The 23831-nt window shown below is 40.6% G+C and overlaps 1 protein-coding gene across 1 annotated transcript; it reads right to left on the bottom strand.

The window, feature by feature from the left end:
- Positions 1-2583: 2583 nt before the first annotated feature.
- Positions 2584-11581, bottom strand: slc18a1 (solute carrier family 18 member A1; the record flags this gene model as incomplete). The annotated part of the gene is made up of 16 exons (XM_083904609.1): positions 2584-2706; positions 3121-3254; positions 4036-4155; positions 4604-4667; positions 4772-4823; positions 5730-5808; positions 5894-5989; positions 6119-6179; positions 6575-6618; positions 7330-7419; positions 7962-8054; positions 8144-8227; positions 8389-8447; positions 8625-8749; positions 8850-9214; positions 11485-11581. 16 exons carry the CDS (start codon positions 11579-11581, stop codon positions 2584-2586), a joined length of 1686 nt encoding a protein of 561 aa, XP_083760735.1.
- Positions 11582-23831: the final 12250 nt, after the last annotated feature.

Raw genomic sequence — 23831 nt, 5'->3', positions numbered from 1 at the left:
CTTGACTACGCAAATCGAGAGAAGGCTGGCTCGACCGCAGTTCGGGAAGCACAGGGGAGAGTTCGTCCAGGCACTTGGACCAACCCCCTTCACTTTATCTCCAGCAGTGGCAAACATATCACACAGAGGCTTCACTTTGTGCTTGAGAAAGCGACTGCTTTATTTCACCCAAAAACAGCTGTGACATCCACTGTGACTGTGTTCTAAACCATTCACCGTCTCTCTCGTACCCACAACAACAACTTCTTCTTCTTCTTGTTTTACGGCGTCCATCTATAGGTGCATTACTGGCCCCTTCTGCTCTGGAGTGTGAATCAGAAATAGGCCCACAACAACAACTCTCTCACTCTCTCTACTCTCTAAATGATGAGGTCACCTCTACAGAGGCTTTAGTTCTGTGCTCATTCATAACAGAAGACATGTTCATACATGTTGGAGAGATCAGAAAATCTGTGTGATATGTGTGACCAACAAACATCAGAGAGAGCGAGAAAGAGAGAGAGCAGAGGTGTTTGTGGTGACATTAGCAGCAGATTAAAGGCCAATATAGGCATTTAAATGTGATTTCCCCTTGTTTACCATAAATCATCCTTGGAGATTCAGGGTTGGAGACTGTTTCCTCCCTGTTTACACAGACACGACCACATCAGAGCTGCAACACAAAGAGTTCACCACTTTGATGGCTGCACACATTCAGACTAAGCTGCTATCCACACACACGTTTATTCAGATTTCAAAGGAGGAGGAAATGTGTGCTGAAGCCACACACACACACAGACACAAACAAACACACACACACACACACACACACACACACACACACACACACACACACACACACACACACACACACACACAAACACAAACATTCTTGTACTTGCTGCATACTGAGAACCAGGATGCTGACAAAGTGAGGACCAGCATTTCCACTTTATAAATCAACACAATTACAAATATCTACTTGAATGACATCTATAAAGAACTACTGGGTGCAGTACCATTAAATCTCTGCAGGTGGAGCCCCAGAGCAAAACGTGTGTGAAACACCAGGGCTGGAAAACAGGGTTTTTGTACCAAATTGAGGACCTCTGTTAAAAACATATAACATATAGCATGTTTACAACCTAAGGAAGTGATTTGAATGAAAACAAAATGAGGACCGGCCAAAATGTCCTCACTTCGTAAAAATGACCTCACTTTGTTGGTTAAAAACCCTCACAGGTCCTCAGTATGCTGCAAGTACAAGAACGAACACACACACACACACACACACACACACAGTGCAAAAACACTGATAAATGATCAAATTCAGGTAATTTCTGTTGTTTGAACATGCAAACTCAGCTATCTCTTTTACAGAAACAGAAATGGTGAAAGGTTTCCAATGACATCGGTCAGTATGGTGATCAGCAGTGGTGTTGTCTACATGACATGCAGGTATACACTGTATATCTACTACGAAATAGCCAGGATTGCTATATAACCACTAAACACGTGCAATATGTTCTTGCAAATAAAAGGTGGGGATGTTGGTCTCTTCTATTGGTAAACCCATACATGAACATGAACGAGGACACAACACGGCTCACGCACTCAGAAAGAAAATGTCTGTGAGCTTTTCACCCAATTTCCTGTTGACTTTTCCATCTGAAGGAGCTTCTATCCATCCTGTCATTGTGCTTGATAAAGACAGGAGGCTTTGCAGGAAATTAAAGAGCAGATAAGAAGCATGTTAGCCCACACATGTAAATAAACACAAGCTGGTTTCCATCAGCCTGAGGCTCGTCAGGTGAACAGCGTGAGAACGGGCGCAAACAATACACAGGCGAACAGGTGAAGTCCAGGAAACAACAGGTTTTAATGGTGAGACAGGTCAAAGGTCAAATACAGAGTCAGGTTTCACACATCAACACTTTGTTTCAAACTAATGAGTTAAAGAAGATGAAGGAACACGTTCCTTAAAATGGCTTCAATTTACACAGAACTGTTTAATGACAGACCAAAACATTCTTTATATTTCACACCACAGAGAACCTCCGTATCTTACATGTTATCTTTCCAATATTATGATAAATACAGTCATTTTTAGTGTTGTAGTAGAAGAATGAATGTTTATCAATGAAAAAAAATGGAACAGTTAAGCTGATTTATCAGAAGTAAGTTGGAAAAACCTGCTTAACTACACAATTCCCCAAACTCTATCTATATCTATCTCTCACGCTCTCCAGCAGTCCAAGTGGTTCAGTTTAATACCATTACGGACCAAAAAGCTAAATTTGAAATCGTACATTTCAGTTGGATTAATATGTTTAAAATGACTTAAAAAGGTCTAATTAATTAAAACAATAATTACTTTTTTTTTGCAAGGTTATGTAAACACACTGACTAACACTGTGAGTGAGAGGAACATGTGAGACCCAATCGAACAGTTCATTACTTTACTGAATGTAGGAATGAGGATTTAATGTCGACTCTTTCCATCGAAGAAATATCTGATAGGTGATCTGTTCTGACTGTTTGACTGTAGGAAGGTAAAACCTGTAAACAATAACAACAATATGAATGCATGTGCCTGTGTGTGTGTTACTCCATATCTTCTTCTTCTCCTTCTTCTTCTTCACTGTAGTCACTCAGAGGAAACTCGCGACTCTCCTTCTGTGTGTTGTAGCTTTTCCGATGCATCACACACTCCTGGTCGATGATCGCCTGCAGCATAGTGAGAGAGAGTGATGATCAATAATCTGTACATTTGTGTGTGCGTGTGTGTGTAGTTTATAGATGTTTCCTCTTCAGCTTCTAATCTCTCTAATCACAGAAACATTTGAACATCACAGACACACACACACTTCCTGCTGATCTGTCCAGACCTGCCACAGTGTGTGTGTGTGTGTGTGTGTGTGTGTGTGTGTGTGTGTGTGTGTGTGTGTGTGTGTGTGTGTGTGTGTGTGTGTGTGTGTGTGTGTGTGTGTGTGTAGTTCCCACAGTGTTTTTCACTCCCACAAAAGATTAAAGGGATCATATGGATCAAATGCTACACATGAAATCAGTAGTGCGCAAACTCTTTGTCCTGTTGTGTGTTAATGCTCAGGACACAACAAGCCAAGCTCTGTGACCAGTTACCATTTTCTCCTCTCGGACTGCAGGGTTACGTAACAGGAAGCAGAGCGGAGCATATAGGATGTTGATCACTCCGATAAACACCATAAGAGAGGGAAACCCCACCGCCTGGACCAGAGCTCCCCCTGTGGATGGTCCTGGAACAACAGGCAAAGATGTTAATGTATTTTTTCTCTAACATGAAGCAATTCATGACAGTCAGATATTAACTTCTGTCCAGTGGTTCCTTGATCTTTCTTTAAACGGGACATATTATGCAAAATCAACTTTTTAATCATTTAAATCCTTATATTTGTTACTCTGGAGGCCCTATCATTCGGCTAAATGAAAAAAAGATGATGTTTTTGTGTTCCTCCTCAGTCAAGACAGTGTAAGACAGTCTTGTCTTCCACACTTTACACGGACGTTACAATTATCCGAAAACCGTTAGTCCGTGAAAAGTTCTATTCTTGGCTCCACAGTGCAGCACAGAGTTCTACACAAACTTTCAGCCTCAGAGGATTTATCTGTCCAGTGGAAACATGTTATATATGACAGCAATGTGCCTGCTAGAGCCTGCAAATGATCACTTTTCCAAATGCTAACTGCTGTTAGCTCCCAGTAGCTTCTGTGGCTGATGTCATTTCCTGTCCTTTAAGTTTCGTTTTACTTTTTTTTAAGGTGAACCTAAAGAGATACTACTAAACAGATTGTTCTGAACAGGGCTGTTTTGGCAGGGTGACTGAACTGCTGTGGTGCTTCATCCTTATGGTATTTTGACCAAAGCATGTCACAGACATGTTCATTAGGACACCAGGGAACTAGGTTCACTTGGAGAAATAGGGTATAATATGACTCCTTTAAAACACAGACCCAATTATCCATTAGCTACATGTTCCCTCCCTCTGAACAAGACACACATGCACTCATGCAAATTACCTATAGCGAAGCCCATGCACAGTGCCACATCAGCTATGGCGTAGACACTGCCGTAGACAGAGGCATGACGAATATCCACGAGGTAGCCCATAATGGCCATCATGGAGGAGTCCACCATACCTACACATCAAACATCATACAGTTCAACAACTAAACGGATAGTTCAGGTTTTTTTGAAATGTGGTTGTATGAGGTACTCATACAGAAAACTGTTATGTGTGTATAGCATCATGTATGTACGTATGTGTCTGCTCATTGTGTCAATTGTTGGGTTTCTCTGCTCTGCATGATGTTGTCTATGTACAGTGCCTTGATATGATGTATGTTGTGATTTGGCGCTATACAAATAAAATTGAATTGAACTGAATTTAAAAATGTAATTTACTGACACATAGTCAGTGCTGACTGCACAGTTCCAGGGGCAGAGGGTGGAGTCAGCTCTGACAATGTGTCAGGATCTCATAAAACTTAAAATATCCAGGTAAGCATCAATCAACTGTACAGTTATTTGTGATATTACCAAAGTTAATTCAATCAAACATTGATTGTAACTGTGTGATAAAGTCACCTATAGCAAAGCCGAGACCTCCGTTTGGTCCAATCAGACCGTAGATGCTGGTCGCAAAAGGAACCTGCAACACATGCACAAACAAACTATGTGACAGTTCAGTGGCAGGTGAATAGGTTATGAAGAAATGCTGTGGAAATTGAATGGACGGGTGAATGTTGTACTTACACATAGGAGACTAATGCCAACAATCAACATCCCTAACATGGAGCAGAGCCACCTGGAGAAACAAAAATACCCATCAACCATCTGTCTCTTTCTCTTATTCTCCATCTCCTACTACAGGTTTACCACAATCAACCAGGATCAAGTCTTAACCGGATTCAGAGCTTCTAGAAACATTTATTTGTTAATTATTTAACATCTTCCTCTGTGATTTACACTACCGCTCAAAAGTTTGGGGTCACCTATACACATTTTTTGTGTTTTCCATTAAAGGTCACACTTTTATTCATCAAAAGAGTTGCAAAATGAATAGAAAATATAGTCAAGACATTTACAAGATTAGAAATAATGATTTTTATTCAAAATAATAATTTTGTCGTTCAAACTTTGCTTTCTTCGAAGAACCAGCAATACTGTTTTCAGCTGTGCTAACATCATTGAACAAGGGTTTTCAAGTGTTTTCTAATCATCCAATAGCCTTCTAACACCATTAGCAAACACAATGTACCATTAGAACACTAGAAATGGGCCTCTTTACACCTATGTACATATTCCATTAAAAACCAGACGTTTACAGCTAGAATAGCCGTTTACCGCATTAACAATGTATAGAGTGTATTTCTGATTCATTTAATGTTATATTCATTGAAAAAAGTGTTTTTCCTTCAAAAATGAGGACATTTCTAAGTGACTTTTGAACGCTAGTGTACTGTCTCACAGTTACATTGTGCAACATTCTTAGTGGGCACACTCGCTATACATATACATAATGTATTCCAGAGTCCTTTACCCTAACTTTAAACTAAACCCTAACCCTAAAACCAAGTCTTAACTCTCAAAAAGGCCCTTTAAAGGGTTACAGAATGTGAGGACCAGCCAAAATGTCTTCACTTTCTATGGTTTATAAGTTTGTTGGTCATCACAAAGACACCCAAACAAGAACACACACACACATACTGACCGTCCCATCTTATTGGCCAGGATGCCAAACAGATTTGTACCTATCAGGTAGGAGATACTGGCAGGGAGAAAGGCCATACCTGCAACACAACAGACACCTGTCAGAAGGGGAGGAGTCACTTCCGAGCACTGACATGTGAGACTCATATTTCAGTCGGATCATACCAAGTTGCCATTTAGGAGAGCACATGGTCTGCAACATCCAGATGGGCAGTGTTGGCTCCAGAATGGCAACGCCCATGTTGGCGAAACACAGAGAACCTGCAAACAAAAGGATTCCACTGCATCACTCTGTGATCTGTAGGCTTCCCTTTAACTTGTGACACATCTGCACGTCTGCAGAAGAGCTGCTCAGCACGTCTCTGAGGGAAGACACGGGTCGTCTCTTACCTGCACTGATAAGGATGTATGGATCTTTTAATAGCGTCAGTAAGGGAGTTCCCTCCACACTCTGTAACACAGGAAGTTAGTCTGGTCACTGTGGTCAACAACTGCAACCATTGAAATGTTCAGCATGTGTCACGTCTAGCCTCTCATCCAAGCATTGTACTAAAAAGCTGCTGCATATAACACCGCCTCACTTAAACCTGTAGTGTATGATTTTTAATTAATGTATCTTGTGTCACTCACACAGGCCTTTGTCTCAACACAGACCAAGGCAACAGCAACATTGTGCTGTTGACTGAAAACACAAAGGAGCAACCACAAAATGTTTCAGAAGGGAATTTTGTTGCTCAGAAAAATTCTTCCTGTCCCTGCCCAACCCTGTGCTGCCACTGTATACGCAAACATGCTCCCACAGTAGTAGTAGTTCCATTTAGTATCAGTGTTATTCAGTGAACTCACCCCAGGAGAGATTTTTGAAGGCTGCAGGATGCACAACTGTAATGCTGCAACACACAAACATACACAACATGACCAAGCTGCTTTGTTACACTGATTATAGAAACAGAGTTCAGATACAGACATAGTCTGTCATATAATGATGTTAGGTACCTATATATACTGTAATATTCACAAATAATCAAATAAAAGTTGTCCATCAGCCCAGATAATTGATATTATCGGGGTAACGGCTGCCCTTTTTAAACTCAGAGGGAGAGGGCTAGTAGATGGAGGTGACTTTGGTCTGAAAGAAGTCCAGGAAGTCAGAGCATAGCTTGGCAGAGACACCGAGGGGAAATTGCTGGGCTGGTTGAAGTAGCTTACTGACTGAGTGCAATGATAGTGAAGAGGTAAGTGTTCTTTGCTTTGTTCAAAGCTTCTTTGTAGTAATTGATGTGGTCCTTGAAGGCTAATACATGTTAAGCTGGTCTTCCTGTTTTGACGCTCCAGTTGGCAGCTCTCATTTTGTGTAGTTCTGAACTGAGCCGTGGAGCAGAATGGTGAAAATAATTCAGTGGGTTAAAGAAGAGTACATTATATAAGCATACAAGATTGCTGATTGATAGGTTTGTGTAGTTCTGTTCAGTCCCCAGGAAGTATATTACAGCAGGCAAGCTAACATTTATGAGGTTCCTGTAAACAGTAGTGTGAGTGGGACAGATTTGATATGAAGGGGTGTGGATTTGCCCTTTGAAAAATAAAGCTTTAACCTTTACCTCCATCAAACAGAGCCAGGAAAGCCAGGATCAGGAAGGGGGCACTCTTCCCTACAAAGTCATACATCACACTGCCAAATGGAGCTCCAACTGAAGGGGGTGGAGGAAATGAGTAATAAGAGTCTTTAAAACAAACGTGCACGTATTGTGCAAAAGTCTTGGGCCACCATTAGATTTGTTGTTTTAGCATTGCAACGCATTTCTCAATCATTATATTGGAACGTATCCGGAAAATATGGGAAACATTTATGCAGTTTTAAAATAACTTGTTGCACATACAGCTTCTACAGGTTAAAGTGTCAGGTTTTTGTGTGACCTACCCTTACACGATTGCACGACCCTGGCTCTCTTAAAACTACAGTGGAACCATAATTAATGTTATGAGGAAAACCTAGTTCTATTATGCCAGGTTTATTCAAGACATGCTTAAGCACACGTGATGTACACTTGTTGTATGTGTTTAAACCATTGACAGTTTGCTAATATACAGTATAAGACCAACTTTCAGTCATCGTCATCATTCCAATCCAAATGCCAAAGATCACAGACATAAAAACAACAAAGCTGGCGGTGCCCTGAGACTTATATGTAATTATATTATATTATATATGATGTGTGTATGTGCGTCTCACTCAGGACTCCCATAGCCAGACCTCCCAGGGCGATGCCCATGGCAATTCCTCTCTCCTCATCGTCTGTGTACACACTGGCCAACATACCTAGACCTACACACACACACACACACACACACAGTGAGTATACACATGGGAGAAACACAACCAGTAATAAACTGTTCAAGTGTCAAAGTGCCAACCTGCCACAGATGAAAAGGATGAACCAATTCCCTGTAGAGAGCGAGCGAAGAAGAGCAGAGCGTAGGTCCCAGAGAATGCAAACACTAACACACACACACACACACACACACACACACACACACACACACACACACACACACACACACACACACACACACACACACAAACAATTAAACAATTATAACTATTAAATGTAATTGTGTTTATTTGTATGTGTGTGTGTGAGAGAGAGAGAGATACTTACTGATGGTTGACACAAACATGATGATGAATCCAGCGAACATGGGGATGTGATACCCAATTCTACAGAAAGAAAGAGACTAACAGTGAAATCATCCATTCATCAGCTGAGTTTGATGTAAAGGAGTCCCTTATGCTCCTGACCTCTGACCTCGGTCTAACCCTATGAATCTGTGCTTCACCCTCTACAGTTATGACATCCTTCAGACAGTTTTAATTATTAATTAGTCATTAACTCACCTGTTGGTGAGAGGACCAACAAAGGGGTTGACAAGCAGCTGGATGACAGCTTTAGAGGCAAACAGCAAACCAACAAGAACATTTTCCTCCTCCAGAAACGCACTGTCCTGGAGACACGAGGACTCCTGCAGGAGAGGAGAGGAGCATGGCATGAATCAGTGATGTTAATAATGAAATTCTGATATATGAAGTGAATGTGTCAGGCAAAACTCATCCTCCACCTACTGTAGCATTTGTGGTGTCATTGATCTGCAGTTCTGTGGGCAGAGCGCTCTGCTCTGACAACTGGGTGGTGGAGGACGGCTCAGTCTGGACCTCCTGCAGACCGAAGGTTGTGTTGTCATACAGAGACAGCAGAGGAGAGAAGGTGGGGGGAGACTGCTCCGACTGTATATCCAGGACCACAGTGCTGTAGTTGGGCTGAGGGAGTTGTGAGGTCTGGAGGGTTGGTGCGGGGAATGGGGACTGTGAAGGCAACATGCCCAGGCGCGAGGGACCATGGTTGGGTAGAGGGAGCATGGAGGGCTGGGTGGTCTGGGGCTCTGGACTGGGATGCCTCATGGCATAAAGGAATGTTGGGATGATTGGTACTGTGAAGGTAAGGGAGGATTGATTCATTGATTAATGTAATTTCTACAGCTCGGAGTTTCTCAGTCAAAGCAACAGAACACCTATTTTGACGATATCATGAAGCTGTGTGGGCTCAATTGTTGTCTGGGGAGAGCTTCGGCGGCAGAATGTGCAGGAGATGGCAATGAGACGCCATGATCCATCAGTGACAAATACACACAATGACATTAAAACAACAAAACAAAAGAAAACACCCTGGCTATCAATCCATCCATCCATTATCTACCACTTTATCCTCCACCGGAGGGTCGTGGGGGTGCTGTGCCTATCTCAGCTGACATAGGGCGATAGGCGGGGTACACCCTGGACAGTTCGCCAGACCATCACAGGACCACATATAGAGACAAACAACCATTCACTCACTCACCTACGGTCAATTTAGAGTGACCAATTTACCGAATCCCCATATTGCATGTTTTTGGACTGTGGGAGTAAAGCCGGAGTACCCAGAGAAAACCCACGCACACACAGGGAGAACATGCAAACTCCATGCAGAAAGGTCCTTGTTGAGCTCCAATCTTCTTGCTGCAAAGGCAAGAGTGCTAACCACTACACCAACCGTGTGGCCCACCCTGGCGAACTAGTAGTACCAAATATTTCCTTCCTCACTGATGATGCTTCAAAGTGGGTTTGCCACAGAAGTTAGAGCAGTCATGTACGGTAGTATACAAATTTGTTTGCCTGCTATGTGCTTTACAGTACCAGAGGTCATGCAGGTAGCACTAACTAATGCACAGGAGAGCCAAAGGAATCAAGTTTGTGAATGATGTACATGTTGTTGCCTGATTTGTTATGGTCCCATCTTAAACTAAAACTAATATTTTCTTGCCATGTCATTCCAGGCTCAACAAAGAAACAAATAAACAAACTACACTCAGACCCCAAACCTGTGCTATTTTACTTCAGTTTCCCACAGTTTCATTGAACTCAGGTGGTATCAGGATTGAGATCACCACCAAAATGTAATGATTTATTTCTTGGGCCATTAACTACATCCACATCATCCAACATCCAATTTTATTAAAATCAGTCCTTAATGTTGGTGAAGATTCTCAGTCATCCAGGTCATTGTCATTTTCAGTAGTTAGCTATCACAAGACTGGCCTAGTTCCATGACGCCAATGGTGGGTAACGTTGTTGTGCTTCTGGCTACAGTGAGCAATGGCTCAAGAGAGAGAAAGGTTGTTGTTGTTGTTGCAGCTGAATAACATTGTAAAACAGATACTTAAATGGAGATGTGAAAGACTGAGTGGACGTGTCTGGAGGTGGCATGTACATCCACTAAATGTACCGAGACTGACGGCAGGTGAATTTAACAGTCTTATTGGACCGATGAGGGACGGACAAAGAAACCCACTTCCAGTACTTCAGAATGTCGGCTGGCAAATTTGATGAACTTCTACGCCGTGTGTGACCTCATATTAATGTTTGAATGTTTGATTAATCGCAGCCCTTGCCGTCTACGTTGTCCCTTGATGGAGTGACGGACACTTATAAATATTTTATGCAGTCGGAGACGACGGAGAGCACGGAGTAAAAAATTGGGCTTAAAGTTAAAGACCTATCACCGCGAATCCAAGATTGGAGGAAGCCACATAGAGGTGAAATATCTTCAACACAACTCAACTCCAGTCCCCTACTGCTAACTAATGGAAAATCAGTCCTTATGTTCTTGAGTTATGCCAGATAAACATTTATTATTATTTATTTCATAAAAACAGGGAAAAGGAAATACTGTCTCCACCAAATTTGGATTATCGATTTGATTATGTCTCATTTCTACATGACAAAAGCTAGGTTTAGGCAAATGTATAAGGCACAAACCACCACACCAGACATATCCATTATTTAGCATGCTTCCTTAGATTAGTGATTAGTCAATTGATTTCTTAGAAAAACAAAAGAGGATTTTCTATGAGGGATGGAAGGAGACAATTGTGAGCTGAGATGGCACACTTTAAAGTTCATGGTCAAGAGGTTTTTTTTGAGTGTGTGTGTGTGCATATGTGTGTGTGAGACCCCAGCAGCCTTTACTTTCGCTCTGACTCTAACATCTGGCGACATCTAGTTTTAACCTCTGGGTCTGTAGGTGCGTCACAGATGTGTTTCAAGCAGCAGAGACAGACTATTACCAAACCTTGTCAGGACACACACCACGTGACCAACACTGTGTGGACAGTCGAACACATGTGACAGTGTAACATGCGACTCAGGTGTTATGTGTACTCACCGACCACAGTTAGCAGCATATTGTCGAGCAGCAGAGCGACACACACCACCACCAGGACAAGTCTAGGAGAACCTCGACTCTGATGAAGCCACGCCATGTCTACACACGCACGCATGCACACACGCACACACGCACGCACACACACACACACACATGTGAGGTTTTCATAATAAATAAACCATAATTACTACTGTCCTAATCCTAACCCTAACCCTAACCCTAACCTAACCCTAACCCCAACCTGACCTTAAAACATAACTTCTCCTTAAGATATACAGATGGGAACTTGTTTTTGTCCCCACAAGGAAGACAAGTCCCCATAATGTGGCTGTGTAAACGGTTTTATGACACACACATGCCTTTACCACGTTCGGGACCGGGCAATATGTCCCCACAAGGAAAAATGTCCTCACAAAAAAGGTGTTTTGCCAGGGGGTGGTCCACACAAGCATACAAAGACAAAAGCATACACACACACATAAATGGAGGACACTTGTAGATTAAAATGTGTCCTAACCTCAACTTGAACCATATTTGAACAGGAAAATCAAGTCTAATCTGTGAATATCAGGAGGTGGATCATGAAAATAAACATTGTTGGATTTTGCTTTCATTTTACACAACTCATAAAACAAAGTCAAAGATGTTTTTCTCATTTGTAAAATACTTGTTTCCATTTGTTTGCCTGTCTGTCTCGGCATCACCGGGCCTTATTTCCACATTATCCAGAGGTAAAAGGTAATTACAGGAAACTTATCATGTAAACAAAGAAGACATGTCTCGTGTGTGCAGTGTTTGTTTGGCGTCAGTTTGACAATAAGAAAATACAACTCATCATATCGCAGCTGATCTTTAATAAAACAACATGGATGGTCTGTTATTACTCCAGATAATAGTCCGAGCCTCCACATCCAAACCGTCCACAGCTTTATCACGAGCTCTGCTGTGAGATGGGAGCAACTGGAATATTTAATGTTATTCGTTCATTTTCTTTTTATCATTTACTCTTTTTTGGGGGTTTTTTGTGTGTGGTTTTAGTGTGGTTGTATGAGGTACTGATATGAAGGGCCATTTAACTACTGAATGTACTTTTTCTTTAGTTGTAGAATTCACTTTTTTTTTTTACTTTATTGTGTTTTCAGTCAGATATAGTGCAGATAGGCTTAATCAGCATTGTGTGAACTAGGTCACAATAGTTTGAATGCAATATACATCTGTTTATATGTACATATTATACGCTACAGTTTTGTCCATGCTGTCTAAGACAGAGTTCACTGCTTTATTGTGTCATTAGGTAGTATTGTCCAACAGGAAACTTAAAGGTGCATTATTTAATAATCTAAAGCAACTGGCCATAAAATCCTCCTAATATGTCACAGAGACTCAGGAATAATGTAATAACAAACTGAACTCACCAACAACAACAGTACAGGCAAAATATTTGTATTAAATTATTTTGCGGCAAATCATGTTGATGTTTTTAAATCCAGTTTTGGCATGTGGCGCCACCTACCGCCGTCTACCAATCATTGCAGTCAGTAGAGTCTCAGCTACCGAGCAACCACGGGTTGCCAGTTACATCTGAGCAGAGGTGGAAAGTAACGAAATACATTTACTCAAGTTACTGCATTGAATACTTTTTTTGTGTATTTTGTTTTTTTTAAGTACAATTTAAAATCAGGATTTTGTATTTTACTTGAGTACGTATTGACTCAAGTATTGTACTTAGTAACTTTATAAATCCTATCTGTTGCTGAGTAAAAATAAACATTCAGCACAATGAAGACCTACAGGGGGAAAATATACACCAGAACCAGACCAATGATGATGTGATTAGCACCAGCACTGGCGAGTGAACATAGAGGGCGAGCGCCAAAAGTGACGTAATATCCTGTGTCGCGCCGGGCGCGTGAGCTGCAAAATAGATTTGGATTTCTGACCCCTTGTCATATTTCTACTACCCTCACACCCCACGCAAAGTAACTAAGTAACTTTTACTTGAAGTATATTTCAAATCAGCTACTTTTTTACTTCTACTTGAGTAATATTTCATCGAAGTATTGGTACTTTTACTTGAGTACAATATTTTAGTACTTTTTCCACCTCTGCATCTGAGCTACAAGACCAAGTTCCAAGTCAAACTGAAAGATTTTTCCAACTCTTCTCAGGAATTACAACCATTTACTGATTAAAAGGTGGCGCTAACACAGCATTTAACTGCAGTCTAAACTAAAATGAAGGGAAAATAGAGTCAGTGATGCCTTTTTGCATTTCACAGCTCTGTTTTTTTTTTTTTTTTAATTAAAAACTCGTAATGATTATAATAAAGTTGTTTGAATGTTATCCATAACTTATGTCATACAATAATACATTCTGTGCAACCAAGATAAACAATGTTTAAGTCTTTTGGGATTTCAGGAATTCTGCAGAACCATGTTTTTAGTTGTCTGTTTACTCTGTGTCTGCTCTGACGGCTGATTGGTTTACAGGCTCTTTCCTCCCTCACTAACACAGTTAAATCTCTCTCACACACACACACACGCACACACACTCCTCTTATTCTCTTATCTCTGTCCATCACATTTGCTTCACTCTCACCTCTGCCTCTACTGTTTGATGGAAACTTGACGTCAAATGCAATTTTGACTCTGAATTTGTTTTGTTTTACTCAGCAGAGAGATTGAATAAAAAAAGTAAAGAAATCGTTTTTTTGCATTCGCATTCTGAATATCTAATGTCATTTAAATGCAAACATCACAGGTGAGATGTGATTGATACACATATATGTCAAACAAGTGACAATACATAAAGCATTTCACACAAATGAAATAAATGTATTCATCAACACTAAAGAAATACAAACTGGAATACAAATACATTAAATTTAGATCATACTTCTGAATAAAAGTACAACAAACCAGTGTGAACAGTTGTAACAATGATTACAATGAAAATATACTATATGCTAATATATGCTATATTAAATATATTCAGTACTTTAATTTCTAGCTTACCCAAAAGTGAAAATACACACACAATATCTCATTTATCTAAATTAGAATTCAAGAAAGCAATGAATAAAACAGATAAAATTTTCAAAAATACACATACATGACAATAAAAACTTTTAAATATAGTTTAGAACTAGTAAATAAAGGGGAAAATACAACAAATGAATCAAAAATGCATACAGAAATTCATATTTGGTGAGAATAAAAAGTAAACCATAAAAATTCAAATCACAATCCAGGAACTGGATAATTTAACAAAATAAAAACCTGTGAGTAAATGTAGCATGTTACTGAGACAAACTAAAATAAAAACAATATGTATTTAACAATAAGGCACAGGTGGACCCTACCTGGACGAATGATGCTCTTCTTCTCCTGCTGCTCCAGCTGCTCATGGACTGAGTATATATCTGACCCGAGGGGAGGATAGATGGAAGGAGACCAGGACGAAGGAGACGAGGAAAGGTAGGGAGGATGGAAGGAAAGATGAAGAGGAGGAGGAAGTTTCCTCCCATTTATATTGATAATGATACAAACAGACAATATGGAGACACACACAGACACGGACATGAACACACAGAACACTCAAATGGTAGTAGACCCTCTGACCTGTGTGTGTGTGTGTGTGTGTGTGTGTGTGTGTGTGTGTGTGTGTGTGTGTGTGTGTGTGTGTGTGTGTGTGTGTGTGCGTGCGTGCGTGCGTGCGTGCGTGCGTGCGTGCGTGTGTATGTGAGTAATTGTGAGCATCTGCTGTCCTTTTATTGAAGCTCTGGAACAACCTGCAGGCTGGAGACCTTATCACAGGCTCACATCTACACACACACACAAACACACACACACACACAGGTTCATGCAGCTATCCTTTTAAGGACTCTGCATTGACGTCCATTCATTTGGACAGTCTAACCACTGCATTTTAACTAACCTTAACCACAAACATTTAATGCCTAACTCTAACCCTAACCAAACCATGATTCAAATCTTACCAAAACCTTACCCTAACCTTAAAGGTGCCATATGTAAGCTTGTGGCCATAAACGGTTACTACATTCAAATTCAAATTACCAAGGTCTTTTAGGTTTCGTTTTCAGATGTAACTGGGAACCCGTGGTTGCTCGGCAGCTGAGACTCTACTGACTGCAATGATTGGTAGACGGCGGTAGGTGGCGCCACATGCCAAAACATGATTTAAAAACATAAACATGATTTGTTGTCTGCAAAATATTTTTTTGAATGCAAATATTTTGTCTGTACTGTTGTTGTTGGTGAGTTCAGTTTGTTATGTTGAGTCTCTGTGACATATTAGGAGGATTTTATGGCCAGTTGCTTTACATTTATTACATAATGCACCTTTAACCATCACAACTAAATGCCTAACCCTACCTTTTACCCTAAACCTAATCTAATCTTTTGGAAAAAACCCCAAAAGATGTGAGGACCAGCCAAAATGTCCTCACTCAGCATTGTTTATCCAATTTTTGTTCCTCACAAAGCCACAAATACAAGAACTTACACACACACACACACACACACACACACACACACACACACACACACAAAGGTCTGTTTACCTTGCTGATCTATCACGTATGTTTGTTCACTTATACATGTATCCACACACTCCACATTATGAGCAAAGATAATCCAAACACTTTTCAAACAAGTTACATTAGGAACATGCGTGTGTGTGTGTGTGCGTGCGTGTGTGTGTGTGTGTGTGTGTGTCTGCTGTCGTCATGTCAGTACTGATCATTTTCCAGGATCCTTCATCAGCCGTCGCTTTTTTTTTGTTCGCTCAGTTTGTTTCATCAGGGGCAGAGATAATGTGAGGGAGGCCTGAGGGCCCAGAGAGAGGGGTCCTGTATACTGTGACCCTGTGGATGACACACAAACAACAAACAGCAGCAGCACAGCACGCCAACATCTGAAAGTGACTGTCCAGTTCTGTACTTGTTTACTTTTTTTAAATTCAAGGGTTAGGCGTCAATAGGGGCCATCGGAACATAGGATTTTCTTTTTATATATATTGTTTTCAGTCTATGGTGTGTTCAAAACAACCCAAAACTCCACTGACCAAAATGAAGTGTCCAGTTGTCCTTGAACCCATCACAGATCTTACGTTATGTTGTCAGTGCGTCTTCCCGCCGCAAGGACAAAAAAAGCTCACAGATTTTCAAGTGCAAGCTACCAGCTCTATTTTCCATTCACAAATGGCTGAGCCGGCGCTGGTCTGTCAGTGTTAAACAACCTACTCCGATTGTCCCTGTTTGAAGATCGTGAGATTTATGTACCATCAGTTAAGTTGCATCCATCTCTATCAAGGGGAGTCCTTGGGATAGGGATAGGAAAACCAGAAAACCACCCCCGCCCTACAACCCTGGTTATACATAAAGAGTCAAAATACTAATTATGGAAATATGGTTGTGCAGTTGTCATGGCAGTATGGGTCGACCACAACCTGGAAAGGCGTGTTTCTCTAAGAAAAGGAAGGAACCTCAAAATGGCTGAATTTCAAAGATGTTATGACTGAAAGGTAGTGTCGTAATGTTACAAAATACACATACTTTGTTACTCTACTTAAGTACAACATTCACATATCTGTACTTGACTTTGTTATTTATATTTCCAGAAACTTTACTTCTACTCTACTACATTTCCCCTAACTAATTTCATAACTTGTTACTACCAAATTGAATCAGAAGAAGAAGAGTTGGTTAGCCATTCACATTCTTCAACATGGGGTTAAGTGTCTTGCTCATGGACACATAATAGACTAGCAGAGGGAATTGGAATTAAACCCACAACCTTCCAGTTGAAAGACAACTCGCCCTACCACTGAGCTACCGGTTCAATCCTAACTCCTCACTTTTTTAATATTTTAATACTTTTACTTCTAAAACTTAATGATCTGATTTAAATATATATATATATATCAGAAATTTACTTACAGTAAATGTCAACCTACCACAGTCATTTTGGTAATACATGTATCCCTTTAAGGTACTTAAACAAGACTGCTGACCTTTCAATGTTGCAAATATTACTTTGTGTACTTAGATTTATTCCCCGAAATACTGCTTATTCCACAAAATGTTGATTCAACACCACTGTAATTCATGTACATTTTAGTCTATTTATACTTGTTCCATCTACTTTAATGCCTTTTAAATTCATGTCCATTTCAACGTATTTATAAAACTTCAGTTCTGCAGACAAATTCACATACTTACAATTCATACAAATTGAAATGCTTCAAAACGGCAATTCATCTTGTGCATTAGATATGAACACAGTGCAATTTATTAGAACGTGCCTTTCCTATTTATTATTCATATTCCACCCTTTTTGGCCATTAACTATAGTTTTCCATATTTCAACCTTTGAAATGTTCAACACAAATAGGACAGGATTCCGTATGTTGTAATATTTCACACATGAAGTAGTCGAATTGATTTAAACACACTTTAGACATAGTCACTTTCTACTACTTACTGGTTCCATATACAGTACTTCAATGTAGACACTTCAAAAGGGGAACTTTCATCCCTCAATTCCTCTCTTTCATGAACTTCACTGATTTTTTTTTGACACTTTAGAGCTAAATTAGAGGACATCACACATGAATCATCACATCACACACTAAAATGGAGAAAAGGCTGTTCAACCTTAAAGCTTGCTCAGCTTGCTCTCCACCTGACAAATGTATGATTTTCTACCTGAGTGTAGACACATTTCTCCAGTTTCATGCAATGTGAGAACCAGAGCACGATAACTTATGGAGTAACTAAGACTCTGAGCCAGTGCACTTTAAAGCGTTCATAGGAAGTTCCAATTAACGCTGTTTTTTTGGTGTGTATCTGCGTCATTACCTCGTTTATGAAGCCCTGAAGGTTCGAAACAAACAGTTCAGCCACTGCTGAGAACACTGAGTTGTACTGTAATCTTGGGCTCAGCGAGATCTCTGAAAAAACCTGTTCTGGTTACGTAAACAGCGGTTCTCCTGAACAGCGGTTCCTCCTGCTCCGGGCACTAGTCCGGGCACATCCGGTTGCGTACATTGAACCGCAGAAGAAGGATAACGTCCGTTGTGGAGGTGTTTCACTTGTGTCAATGTGTCTTCTGACTCTGGGTCTGACTCCGGGTCAAAGTCATAAAGGGACTGTGGCGGGAAGTCAGAGGTGCCATTGCTATGGGACCCACAAACTACAAGCGCGTCACACATACCTGACTCAGATCAGCAGGTTAGACTGCACACATGTAACACACACACACGCACACACACACACGTCAAGCTCATTTTCAGTCTCTTCCTAAACTTTATCTGATCATTTCAACTGCTTCCTACAAATTCAATGCAGCAATCACTACAATTTCTCTTGAAATTACCCTCTCTAGTTTATATTTTTCCTTTTTTTTTTAACCACATCTGCTTAATATATAGCATTATATCTTATTGAACATGTACATAATGCTTGTCTGATTCTGTTTCTGAGTAATTGATCATTCTTATTTTGCCATTTATGCTATAGAATTTGATTAATTACAGCCCCTTTCAGTGACATTATTATGCACACTTCCTAGACTGTTCCATTTATGAGTTCTTAGAAACGGAGTCTTGCTTTGTCTTTGTAGGATTCGACTTGGAAGGATCTGCTCTACTAACAGTTACTACGCGGTAACTGACTCTGTGGAAGCAGTCAAGAAAATTGATGTATGTATGAGACAAGAATTGACTAATGAATGGTGGATCCTCCTGGACATCTACTTGAGTTACTTTATGGAGACACTGAAGCCATTTTCTGAAACCACTGAAACCTGGAAATTTGTCTGAAAATTTTGGGCTGAACATTACAAACACAGTTAAAGATTGTCTGGGTCCAATATGTTCATGAAAGCAGGAGGAAGTCCTGAACATCCAGACAAGGGCCTGGGTTGAGTCTGAACCAGGCAGGACACCCGTCTTCTTGCTCGTTGTGAATTATACAGAGCTTTTCTTGCTGTGTTTTTACTTGTATATCACCAATTTATAACATATTATCTCAAGGCACTTGGTGAGGTCCAGACCTTACAATTATTACAAAGAAACCCAACAGGAACACAATGAGCATGCACCTGGCAACAGTGGGGTCGACCGGTTTGGGTAGACGAGAGGAGAGAAAGGAGGGTGGAGGAAAAGAAAAGAAGAATGGAAAAAGAGAGGAAGATAGAGGAGAGACGAGGACTATTTCAAAAATAAATAACCTTAATAACAGTTATCATCATCACTATCATCTTATCCAGGGTAATGGTCTGTATTTAGCGCTCAGCATGTAGACGAGCGGAGCCGGGAATCAAACCCACATCCTTCAATTTGAAAGACAACTCGCTCTACTACTGAGCTACCATCGCCCCTACGTTCGTAACATATTTCTTGACCCAACGCCATCTGGGATTAGTTTCAGCTCCTCATTTGACCCTCGGAAAAGGACAAGCCGACCGTGGAGCTTGTCCAACAAGCCGGAGAGCCTGTCGGAGAGCCTCGCCATCGTCTCCGGCTCTATGAAATATTTTTTAAGTGTCTGACACTCCGTCAAGGGACAACGGAGACGGCAAGGGCTGCGATTGGGCCTCTAAAAACATAATTTCCGGAATTACTTTTCCGGTTTGACCACTATCACAACGTAAACACTGGCAGGGCCATTTTCAAAACACAGACAACTAGCACAAAGACGCATTCAAGATGAATCCAATTGAAGAACGCCTTGCCGAAGAAGTGAGAAAATACTAAAACATCTATGTTATCTCCTTAAAATTGTACATGGATGCGCAGATGACAAGTAATTCCTGGTCGGAAATAGCCAAGCCAATGTCTGGGCGGCACCAACGGGCATTCGGTGGGTGCCCTGATGATTAATATGAGGTAGCACCTGAGGTGGGTTTCTTCGTCCATGACCCTCATCGGTCCTATAAGACTGTTAAATTCTCAGACGCCATAGCTCAACAACCAACGACGTTACCAACCATTGGCCACATGGGACTAGGCCGGTCTTGCGTAGTGACCCCTACTGTTTAGGCGTGAAATTGCATTGCGTATCCGGCACCACGACGGAGAACTATGATGTCTCGAGGGGTATCCATGGCTACGCAGTTGGATAGCCGCTTTACTCCTGGCCTAGTTTTTCCACTGGGATTCCCTCTTCCTGCTCTTGTGATTCTCATGATTGGCTGAGACACCTGTTCTGAAAACAAACACAAGGCAGGTTTATTTATTGGACAAACAATCCTGTTGGTTTGTGTGTGGCTCGCTCAGTGTCATCATCACATCAGCTCTGTGTTAATCAGCTACAATCACCTGTAAACACTCAACACATCTGCTGCTCGACACACAGCCTCAGCTCTAATGAGTCTTTATCACAGTGTGCTAGCCACATGAAGCAAAACCACACACACACACACACAGAGCTCACCTGTCTCCAGGTGTGTTCTAATCTCTGTGGTCTCTGCGGTGTCATGTATCAAACAGCCCCCCAACCCCCCCCCCCCCCCCCCCCCCCCTCACCTGAAGCCTCAGGTCTTCCAGGAAGGAAGCCAAGGCGGCGCTGTGTCCGCCGACTGATGCGGTCGAGCTTCAAACGCACCTTGAAAACTTCTGAAAGACAGACAGCTGAAAGAGAGTGGATCAGACGGGAGGGGAGGAGTATAAAAACAAGCGCATCTGAGGGAAGAAGCCAGGGGGAAGCAGACAGTCGACATACAGAGAACGAGAAGGAAGATCACATTTCACTGAGTTTACTTCAGGGGGTTTCAGAATAAAAGAAAACAGATTTATATATATATATATATTTGAAGATATTAAAGCAGAAAGTCATTTTAAACATACTTGATCAATTATTAGACTGGAAGGATCTGTAATTAGTTCTGTGAGAAAGCAGTAAGAAGGCCAATAATTGATTGATTCATTGACTGATCAGAGGACTAAGGATGTGGATGTGGCGCAGTGTCATGTGTGTGTCTCTGGTTTGTGGTCTGGCTCTGGACTCAAACACCATCAGATCCTCTGAGCGACAGGTAAGAAACAAACGCAGACCGTCTGTCATTTATCTGGAACTTAAAACCGATGCAAACACAGGAGCCATTATACTTTCATACTGAATATCCTTGTTTTAATGTTGACTCTTGCGAGTGAATCGTTTGTTTATTCACGTTTGTGTCTGATCAGAAGTTATTGTTCTCAAATGCATTTTTTTTAAATAAATGACACAGTGATACTGGCAAAAGCCACATTGGTGCAAACAAAAGTAAGCTCTTTAACGGTCCCTTTAACTATTTTGAAAGTATGGTGCAAAAGCTGTGTTGTTTGTGTCTGTTAAATGTTGGATTGGAAATATCTTATATTTTAGCAAACTGTCAACTGTCAGTTGAATAAACCTGGTGTAGTAGTAGTTATTTCACAGTAGATCTGTTCCAACATGAAAGAGTTGGACAAATACTTGACACTTTAACCTGCAGATGCCTGTTTGTTATCTTAAAACTGCATCCCATATTTTCTGGAAGTGAAAAATAACTATACATACTATTACATACTGTATGCATTGCTAAAACAACAAATCTAAGGGTGGCTTTTAGGACTTTTGCATAGTATTGTAATATATATTACAGTAATATATATGTATATATGTATATACAAGCAGTACTGTCTATGTTATTGTATATGTCCCTATAAAAATGAAACCATAAATGAATGAATGTCAACTGGTAGTAAGAACAGTCATTGTTGGATTTGTATGCATATACAGCAGGTTTAATGGTGCTCATTTTAAAATTATTATATTTGTATTATTTTATACACTTTACTCGTGTTCGGAAGTAAACAAATAAAAGCAACATAATGCATGTCATACCTGTAATCACTGAGGACACCAAAAAACGTTTTTGGCTATAAACTATATGACAATATTGAATTTACCTGCTGTTATGTCAACATATTAATACAATAGTAATACTAGGTTTTATGTAGATTATAATATCACTATATGTAACTGTGGGAAATTGTAAAAGTAGTAAATATAAGGTAGAGTTAGTTATCAAATCAATAGAAAAGGGAGTACGACTTCATTGTATTGTCTTAGTAACAATATCATGGTAAATGCATTGGTATTATTGTGTTGTAAAAGAAGAACTATTAGAGTATAGTTGTAGTAGTATAAGTCAATAGACAATAGGGTTGTTGGAATAATATTACTATTATAATAATAAAATAACTTGGACACAGATGTAGTCCTGACAGTGACATCTTTCTCACCTATCCCCATGGCAACCAGGTGGAGCGAGAAGCACGCCGTCAGACAGAGGTGAATTTGAACTCCCATCGAGGAGAGACCACTCCATGCTCCACACCTGACTGCGACGCACCTGCGGTGAGTGACAGGGACCGACGCCACCTGTGGGAAGTCACATGACAAAACAAACATGAATATAGATAGAGACACTTTTGAATATCGGGTGTTCATACAGTATTTGCATGTATGTGTACGTACATGACATATACATGTAATGTATGGACACAATCTTACAGACGTGTGTGTATTTACACACACAGTACTGTGCAAAACCTGTTGTTTTTTTCTGTCTGTCAAATTCTGCGATCATTATGTATGTAATGCTCAAGCATGTCATTTCTTACAGCAGATAAAAGAGTTTAGAGAAGATTAAAGGTGCCATATGTAAGAATGTGGCCAAAAAACGGTTACTACACTCAAATTCAAAATACTGAGGTCTTTAAGGTTTCGTTTTCTGGCGTAACTGGCAACCCGTGGTTGCCCGGCAGCTGAGACTCAACTGACCGCCACATGCCAAAACATGATTTAAAAACATAAACATGATTTGCAGTCTGCAAAATATTTTTTTAATGCAAATGTTTTGGCTGTTGTTGTTGGTGAGTTCAGTTTGTTATATGAACATTATTCCTCAGTCTCTGTGACATATTTTATGGCCACTTGCTTTAGATTTATTACATAATGCACCTTTAACTAAAGTTCACCTGTAAACAAAGGCAAACATCCCTATCTTTTTGTGAGCAGTGTATGTGTACAATTATGTCTATTTCCATGATGAGCATCCATCATTCCATCATCTCAATGACTGAAAGTGTTTCCTCTTCCATCAGAAGGCAGGCTGCAGTAACAGAGCTCAGAGGAGGCCGTCCTCTCAGGACAGACAGCTGGACAGACATAGAAATAGAGACATACAGAGAGACGCCGATAGCTTCAACAGGACCAAAGGTGAGGAATAGGAAGATGGTTACAAGTCCCAGAATGCACTGTTGTTGGAAGTGTTCTAAATGGAGCCTCTTTATGT

Source organism: Microchirus variegatus, assembly GCF_963457635.1.
Source record: "Microchirus variegatus genome assembly, chromosome: 18".
Classification (NCBI taxonomy): domain Eukaryota; kingdom Metazoa; phylum Chordata; class Actinopteri; order Pleuronectiformes; family Soleidae; genus Microchirus; species Microchirus variegatus.
The sequence above is the reverse complement of the archived record's forward strand: the minus strand, read 5'-3'. Positions and strand labels throughout refer to the sequence as shown.